Raw genomic sequence first — 9,689 nt, forward strand, 5'->3', positions numbered from 1 at the left:
CTCTCTTCATTAGGCCAGGAAATACAGTGTGTGTTAGCCCTCATCATGCAATTAAGACACAACTGTAGCTTGGGAAAAAAGTTACCTAAGGCAGGAGCAGCTAGGGTCTAAAGAAAGAAAATTAAAATAAGCAGCAGCCATTAGGCAACAAAGGGCATGTGGAACAAGTGACAGGAATAAGTATGGATGAGTGTCACATAGCAAGGACACAGGGAAAAAAGAAGTCAGATCAATAATAGGATTGGCAAAGGTGTGAAAAGGAGAAACAAAACCAAAAGGAAGGAAAGACCAAACCAGGGAGGTGACAGGGGTAGCAAATGGTACCAAAGAATGAAAAGCAGTACAAAATGCCTGGTGGTATGTCACTGCATAATTATCTGACTTCACTATTTTTCCTTCCCTTCCACTGCTGCCATCGGCCAATAAATAAGATGATCCAAAAGCTTCATGACCCATGCTATGGTGGTTCTCTGCCACAAGCTCCAAAAGAGGAAACTGCTGGCCACGTAATGGCTGGCCTACATTTCCAGTGGATGTTTTCCATTAGGTTCAGCACAGAATTTCTGAAGAAACAGTTTGCTCGTTCTGTGATGGCACAGAAAGGTCTCACAATGTTTTCTTGAGCAGAGTAACATGAAGGCCAATAAAATTCTTCACCTTTGTCTTAGAGCTTCTAATTTCCCTTGGGGCTAGGAAAAGTTCCTTCATGAGGAACCTTTGGGAAGGGGGACAGGGAGGAGCTTTGCCATGTAGTGTGTCACACTGTCTTCATACCCACTGAAACAACAACCCAGTGTAAAGTGTGCTGCTTACATGGTGTGAGACATTTTAAATTTCTGCCAAATAGTTATGCAGATGTAATCTTTCATTTCCACTTACTTATTATCTTTAAATCCTCCCATATTTCTAACTTGTTTGCTGGCCTGTAGGAAAAATAAATGGAAATGTTAAACATTAAGAAGTATATTTTCCTTGGTAATTAATAAATATGTTCAATTAAATAGCAGTGCTCTAAGACAGGCTCATTTACCTACCATAATTACTCAGATCAGATTCAGGTTTACATCTACTTGCCTTATTCAAGAAAGCAGCATATAAATAACACAATATGAAGCCACGGAAAAGACATTCAAACTTGAATGTATAAATGTAGCACTTAGTGATGTCAATTACACACTGATATGATCAATTGTGAATTACTACACTAAGCAGTCAGAAAATGCCCAATGATGGTACAAAGTGGTGTTTTCTGGGGCCTTCATTCTCTCTCTATTCATTGCAGACTCAGAGGGCTTCCTGGCCTGGGTGTAATAAGTGCAGGATCAGAATTTCTACATCCTACTTGCTTGCAAGATTTACCACTGCCTAACATGGTTTTAAAGTTCATATTTGATGATCAGAAAACAAAGAGATCATGACCATCTGTGGAGAAGAAGTCTTGCACCATCTACTCAAATGTATGTTGATCTTTTTTCTTTTGTTGTGGCATGTTTGCTTTTTTGACCTGGTAATAAGTGCAGGATCAGAATTTCTACATCCTACTTGCTTGCAAGATTTACCACTGCCTAACATGGTTTTAAAGTTCATATTTGATGATCAGAAAACAAAGAGATCATGACCATCTGTGGAGAAGAAGTCTTGCACCATCTACTCAAATGTATGTTGATCTTTTTTCTTTTGTTGTGGCATGTTTGCTTTTTTGACCTGACCAATTTCTAAAATTTTATATATTCTGCAGTCAATAAAGCAAGACTGTAGATTGCATAGATATACCTGGACTGCCTAAGGTACACTGCATATTTATAACTACTATCCAGAGGTAATCTTAGCACTATAGCAGCAGCAGGGACAAGAGCAAGCTGACCATCCAAAACCTTCATCAGCCATTCTTGCCTGGTAAGCACTGTCAGTAAAGAATGGCTACTGTGGACCTCTCATGGAGAATGTATATTGTACAAGTCACTTAGGTGGTAATTTTTTAGGAACAGAATTAACACTTTAATATTTAGGGCCAAGAGGTCAAATTAACCTAGAATTTACAGTAACCTAGTTTATAAAAAGAAAAAATACACTTTTCCCCAGAAATCATTTCTCTTTACAGGCTCAACATGTGCACTTTGGCATGAGCTTGAACATTATATCACTTACAATACAAACAATGAATTTTCAAGTTCACTGCCACCAAATATTGCAAATGAACTGATATAATAAACTCCTAAATCTACAACTCCAAAAAGGGAAGAGATGGATTAAAGAAACAACAGCTGGAAGAGATACAAGGATCCATGGCACATACAAAACCAGTTATCCTTCTGCAAGCTATTATATGCAAGTTTTTAGAAGCTATTCTACAGCAAAACAAAGGAAGGACTGTTAAAAAACACAGTAATATTCCTATAGATAAGACACATAATGGGACTCAAAGCCATATTTGTTACTTGTGAGGGGTGAGTTTTTTATGCCGACTGAAGAGATAAAGAGAAGCCAATACATCAACATCAGCCAACTGTATTTGCACCTACTGCATCAAAACAAGCTCGTAAGCTTACAGAGTTTGTAAGCTCACACTTACAAAGTTTCTCCTCACAACACAAGGCAGCAGCCAGGTAATAGTTTTAGGCAAAGTGTTAAGCCTAACAGCGGAAATGAATTTTTCAGTCTTCATCTCCTGCGATTTACTAAGATTCAGCTGCTACTCAAAACTCAACTTTTATTTCACATTTATTTATTTGGAAAACCATTACTTGCTGTGGATGCAAAAAGCAACGCAAACATTTTGGAATAAAGCTAAGTGCTGAATAGGTGGGAGATATGCAACATCTGCAAGGCTCTAGCAGCAGGCACTTCTCATCTCATTCAATCAAATGGCTTGGAAAAGAAGAGAACAGACAGAGAGAACATCTCTGGTCTTGTGTGCTGCTCCCGCCCCAGAAGTTTCTCAGGAAGGCAGAAGACTTCAGCCTGCTTACACCCCTAACCTACCACTGGTTGCCCCAAATTTAAGGAAGTGAAAAGCAGTTTACCTAAGCCATAATATGATCTGTAACAATAACACAGATCCATAACATGTTAAGCCACAACTCAGATTACATGAAAAAAATAATACATCTTCAGGGACATTAAGAATCTTTTGTATATTCAGCAACAATGGCACTCAAAGGTCCAGAGCTGTTTGACTGATGTCCTCAAATGGAAGTGGAAAGAAAACAAACATACACCTCCATGCATAGCATAATAATGCAGAGCTTCTTCAAAGGATCACTTCAAAGTGGAGTGAGTCCTGAGGGTTTATTCCATCATCTGTGCCTACCCAACCCTTCCCCTACATTTTCAGTTCAGAAAGTTCAAGCATCTAGTTAAAATTTCCTCAGTGTAAGTCAAAATAGGAAGCATTAAGACACAAACTCCACTGTAAGATACACTCTAAACGGCCATCCATGCTTACAGAGTACCACATGTAACCAGCACTTAAAAGAATACTTGTTTTCAGAAATGCAAAACAATAATAACAAAAACTCTAATCTTTATTTTCACCAGGATTGCTGGAATTCAGAAGTGCACCACTGTACCCATAAACTGTTTCAACTAGTCAAAAAAGTTAAAGACACCAGATGTATTTTGATAAAGAATGCAATGCTACAGAGAACAAACCAAGGCTTTGTATGTCTTCACCACTGAACAAAGGATTACAGGCCATTGCAGACTATTTTGCTGCACAGTCTAGAAGACATACCTGATGATCCACAAGATCTTTTGCTCATTCTGTTTAATTTTTCATTGAGTAAAACTCTTACTATGATAAATACATTTATTCCATTAAAATTAACTTTTCCTAATTTCTTGCTGTTTGGGGTAAGTAATATTCAAATACAGTTGTGCATCCTCAGATACTTTATTACAAAAACATCATTCAGACTGGAATTCCCCCTTTAAATATCACATTCTGTTGCGCTGTTGTGGAAGTATTTGACTGAAAAAAAATAGTGACTGAATAGGTAACCTATTAAATGCTGGACAGCTGAAGTTATAGCTATATAAATAAACTAGTGGGAGGTAAACCAGAGAGACAGTCTAGAGTGAGTCAGAAAACCTGTGTTAACTGCCTACATAACACTTTTACTCCATGCCAGATGCTAAGTAGTTTACATTTAGGTATGTTACTTTATGTATTTAAAAATGGGCTATTTTTTCCTGCAGTTTTAAGGAAATCAAAGGTGCTTTCTGATAGGGAAGCATTTTTCTTAATTTATGACATGCCCCTATTTGTTCTAATTAAAAAAAAAGAATTACTTCTCATTGCTTAAATCCATTTTCAATCTCATCTTGGATACTTTCCACTACTACTCATATCTGAACTTGATCAGATTACATAAACATTTTTACAAACACAACATCAACAACTTACTCAGGATATTCTGTCCTGTTTAAGAGATAACTAGATCCTCCAAGTACTTTTATCTACTTATCTTATAAGCATTTCAACAAAAATCATGGCTCTCACTGCAGCACCTTAAAGGAAGTGTTATTTCCTGTAATGCTTGGAAAATGCCAGCCATACTTATCAAAATACATCTAACATGACAAAACATTTACACAGGAATTTGAAATATTTTAAGAGTGGTGACTCAATAGGACACAGAACCAAACCCCTGAATGTCCTCTACATTTTGCAATTTGAAAAAAAATTTTGTTCAAAACAAGTGGACTTGACCACAACTAAAACAGTCTTACCTATTTTTAAGAAGAGATGTGAGACTCTCAGAGTTCAGCTGATGCATTAAGGCATCCCTCAGTGTTGGAAGCATTGACAGTACTGTTATTAATAGACAAAAAACAACCAAACCAGAAAGCCTGTCAACATCAAAAACCCACAACTCATTATAACCCTATGCCCAGCTCACACTCAATAGCTGCTATACAGTGTATGCATCCCATGGCTCAACAGGCAAAGCTTGGAGGACAAGCAAAATAGAAAACCCTAGGAGTACTGGAAGTGCAGTTCCCTGTGTGCCTCTTACGAGCTCGGGCACAATGCTGCCGCTACCTGACTACATGTTTTTATGGGCTGTAGCTGCAATGTGTACTCACATCCTGCACACACACGCTTTCAACTCCCCAGAAGAAAATCTGGTGAAAACCTGCACTCCAAGTGAGAAGAAAAAGATCTGAGGTTTGTTTTTATTCCAACAAGAGAATCAGAGAAAGGTGTGTTTTAAAAGAAAGAAAGGTAGTGGGGAAAAAATCCTTTGCTTTCAGAACAATGCCCAATCTGCTGTTATATGATGGGAACAGGAAGTGGAGAACACAGTAACTACTAAGACCAAAGTCTGAAAAATCTTGATGGAACGCATGCTGCCAGGCAGACGATACTTTGTACAAAGAAGGGCAAAGCAAAACTTAGTCCTTGCAGCAAAATCAATCCCGGCAGCACACAATGAAAAAGATTAAAATGAAATACCAACTAGTCAGTGTAAACAAGGTGCACAGAAAGCATTTACAGCCACCTGAGAAGCCATTATAAATGTCAACAGGAAAAGAAAGTGCTGCCCAATTTGTTTTATAAAAATGGTTTTGAATGGGCTGTATTTACAAGAATGGCAGGGAATTTGTTAAACTCTATTCTGCCACCTCATCTCCAAAAATCCTAAAACCAGTGCTGTAAGACAAAGACTTTCAGTTTCTGCTCCCCAGCTAGTCAGGTACCTTTTAACTGTGTAGGAGATTAATAGGCTGATGTGCTTCCTATCTGTAAATCAAAACAACCCAAGTTCTCCATGCAGCTTACTAAAAATATGCTGTAATGATTACAATAATCCTTCTGTAAATTCAGTATTGTTTGAATCTGGATGTTGTTTCACACCTCAATACCACATGCAGTATAAGGCAAAAGGTTCCTGAAGTGACAAAACCCCGTAATCTGTATGTCTATTTTTATGAGTACAGCCGGATAAGGGTTCAGATATCCACTGAAATCCCTTCAATCCTTTGTTCTTTTTATTATGCAAAACAACTCTACTTATACACTAGTATTTAATTAAGATTTTGAATTCACCTACATTTCTTATTCTTCTTCCATCCTGACATTATGTAGCATAAATCCTCGAGTAATTTCATCTATCAAACCTAGTAGCTATTTCCTTATCTTACCTGTCATATTGCACGTCCTCTGATTACTTTCAAAATGATACTGTCTTCGTGCTTGTGCAATGTATTCAGCTGCCTCTCGTTCCTGGATTTCTCTTATTTTCTTCTGCCCATATTTTCCCAGTAAATAGACTCCTACAGAGAAACATTCGTATTATTAGAAGGTGCTTTTAAAAAGTGAGAAAGGTCCTTTCAGCTCCTTTCTTTGATTTGAAACCATAAGGGTGCATAGTGGGATTTTTTGGATACGTGGGTCTTGAGTATTTCAGTAATGACTGACACAGTAATGCTCAGAAATCATATATTCAAAATTAATTTAAATGTCAAGGGTAATTACTTAAATCAGTATAAGAAATTTTCCTGATAAGAGATATCTTGTTCACATGAGGTGTTTTTTGCACTGCAATGTGAAGAAGAGACTGAAGCAAATATTGGGAAGAGTTAAAAAATATAGGGTAAAAAAAAGAGAGTAGAGAAAATGAACAGAAATGCACAGGTCTGGAGATGGATGGATATTTTAAATTTTTTAGAAGATATCTTTCTAAAATTAGCGAAGTTAGTGATAAAATTCAAGTCTTAAAAATCACATAAAAGAAAAATGCTACAGGCAAACACTTCTGTCATTTGGTCCTGAAACTTCCATAGGAAGAACCTTAACTTCAGCGAGGCTTGACTGTGAGTCTTCTTTTTCACCATACCTGGTTCCTGCTTTCGAGCCCCACTGTTCTACCCTTGAGGATCTGACCATCCCTCATCACTCTCACTATGAATCTCCATCTCTACAAAGACCCACCAAAAATTTTTGCTCTACATTTTCTCCTCTCCCCACATACATCCCTTTCAAGTTTCCCCACACCACCAGAAGTTCAGAGATCTCTCCAGGCTGCCCACAGCCCTCTTCTCATCTTTCCTCATCTCTGCCCCCCCTTCTAACCTATTCCTCAAGATACCACTACATCTTCCAGGCTTATCCTCAGCAGCTTTGCCCACTGTAAGCTTCTTTGCAATAATTTCTCCCTCGCCAACCAGGGCTTCTTATAACACCTCCTGTGTAACAAGTTCTTCTGTTGCCTCCTGGATGCACTGGTAGCAGCAGTTACCTATTTAGGTGCGTAGTAAGTGTTTCCCATGCACTCTCATGAAAGAATTGGAGGGGGGACAGAGATAACAGAGGAACAAACCCAAGCAGAAAAGGCTACTGGACAAGGTTATCATCTTCTGTCTGCTGTGGAGCAATATGCTAAGTACTGAAACCCCTCTATAGAGAGTCAGCTTTACACAACAGAAACCTCAATAACAAATCCTTGTTTTTTCCACAAAGCACTTTCTAAAGCCATAAACACAGAGTCAAAGTTTTCTTCAAAGTTCAATTTTCACATTCAGTAGTTAATATTTGAACAAATGAGGCATTGAACATTCCTGAATGCTGAAAGTTTCAAAACTGATTTTATATACCAAATCTACAAAAACAAACAAAACCAAACACAAACTTCCCTTGATTTTGAATTAAGCCGAATTTTTTAGGTCATTAAAACCTTTTAATACATCCTCCAAAGCTATCATCACTATTTCAAAAGGCTTGTCAACTTTATGCTCCAATGTTCATGATTGCAAAAATATCTGGCTGCTCATACTGGCATTATATTTCCTAACAGGCAACTATGAGCCAGACCAGTTTGGAACAACCACAGACACTTCTACTTATTTCCCAAAAGCCTCATGAAATAGAAACGGGTGAGTCTCTCTCTCTTGCTTCAGCTTTTAGGCAGACCAACCACTTGCTGTATGGAAGATTCCCTCCATTAGACACAAACTTTAAAATTATGGTTCTATATTAAAATAAATGCAATTTGATCACTGAATTGTTCAGAGAAATGAGACCTCATAAATTAAAATGAGATTATTTTTCTCTAAAAAACTATCAATTCCTGCCAAGAATATCCATTTAGAGCACAACTGTCAGGGTCCTGATTTTTTTTTCTTTTCACTAACATACTGAAACAGCAGCAATTTTTTTTACGTTAGCAAATGATTTTTGAACACAAGAGTTTTCCAGTCATTTCACTCCACCACATTTTGCACATTATGTTAACACAGAGTAATTTGTCCAATGACTACTTTTGTTTAGTTTCACCTCTATCCTGAAACAAATCCTTTAACCCCAGGTTTTGTGGCAGAGAAGTCAGAGGTATAAAAAAAGACCCTCCTGAATGTAGACAGGACACAGGCAGACATGCAAACAGTTCAGAAGAATCATGTACATGCCCTTGAGTGATATGCTGGAGCAGCAGCTTTAAGACTGAGACAGCTAATTGCTCAATACTCAATTGTTAAAGTTGTGTGACTACTATGTACTGAGAACTGCAGTGCCCCGGGAGGGTCCAAAGTTGCAGTAGCAGTCATCCAAGTTTAACAAGGAATTTCCAGAAAAAAAACCACTTGTCCGAAACAAAGCAACACCAGATAATAGTCTTATTTCTCCCTCCCTTCCCTGAGCTAAGCCATAACTTTGACCCACAGCTAACAGATGTTGTTTAACCTGGTATCACCCTCATCTTTGGGAATGCAATGCATTAGAAGCTAACCAAGGTAAAAGCTGAACTATCCACACAGCTTAAGCAAAACCAACAAACAGGTTTGAAGGTTGGTTGTCAGCAGCAGAGTATCTCCATTACCAACTGCATGGCCTCTAAGTTGCCTGGAGGACATGGCACCTCACTTGGGAAATGCAAGTCTCAGTTGTGACAATGAACTTCTGCCCACTAGTTACTCATGCCTGAAAACAGCAGTGGAGCCTCTGCAAGTCTCTGGCTCATGGGACATTCGAAGGAGCTGCCAACCTGGGAGTCATTCTGCATGTGTGTTCACATTTTCCTTTAGAACAACCATGTGTATCTACATTAATACATGTAGCATTAATTCAGAAGACTTGACAATAACACTGATTAATACGCAGTTGAGAACGAATGCACCACACAACAACCTTGTCACCTGGAGCTGGAAGCAGAACCAGTGAAAACTACATGCCAATAACTGCCATAATGTCAAGTCAGCTAATGTACCTCTAAGAAACTAGACTGACAGTGACAGTTTCTGTTGTTATAAACAAAGTGAACACTAAATTTTTACACTAGTTAACATAACTGTTTTACCTCTCAGTATGGGATAGGAGGTCAGCAGCAGCAAGATTTTACTTATGTCTAATTCACTAAACTGTTGTATAGATGGAACTTAATTTTTAATCTTTCCAATATGTTTCAGATAAAACCAGAAATTAAGAAAATTCACAAATACTGAGACGGCCTAAAAGATAATTTCTATATAAACCTTTTTCTACCTTCATCAAAATGTGAACTATATGAATAACTATAGTCCCAATGTTTCTGATTCAGAGGGTTTCAGAAAGAGATGAGTGGTACGAACTAGGATTACATCACCTGATGACAGAACCTTCAAGTGCAGGAACCTCTCAAACTATACTTCATACTGCTTTAAAACTGATCTACAAAGTGAAATGTATTTACATTTGTATTGACTGTGCTGGA

The 9,689-nt window shown here is 37.9% G+C and overlaps 1 protein-coding gene across 1 annotated transcript in view; it reads right to left on the reverse strand.

Moving 5' to 3' along the window:
• The window catches only part of PEX3 (peroxisomal biogenesis factor 3), a 13,507-nt gene extending 6,608 nt beyond the window's left edge, over positions 1 to 6,899 (reverse strand). The window contains exons 1-4 of the mRNA XM_009083880.1: positions 6,843 to 6,899; positions 6,148 to 6,283; positions 4,732 to 4,813; positions 880 to 923 (exon numbers count right to left, since the gene is read on the reverse strand). Of these exons, the coding sequence (XP_009082128.1) occupies positions 880 to 923; positions 4,732 to 4,813; positions 6,148 to 6,283; positions 6,843 to 6,899 (319 nt within the window). The remainder of the gene's footprint in view (positions 1 to 879; positions 924 to 4,731; positions 4,814 to 6,147; positions 6,284 to 6,842) is intronic.
• Between the last annotated feature and the right edge of the window lie 2,790 nt (positions 6,900 to 9,689).

The sequence above is a fragment of the Acanthisitta chloris genome, unplaced genomic scaffold (assembly GCF_000695815.1).
Source record: "Acanthisitta chloris isolate BGI_N310 unplaced genomic scaffold, ASM69581v1 scaffold7201, whole genome shotgun sequence".
NCBI classification, from domain to species: Eukaryota; Metazoa; Chordata; class Aves; order Passeriformes; family Acanthisittidae; genus Acanthisitta; species Acanthisitta chloris.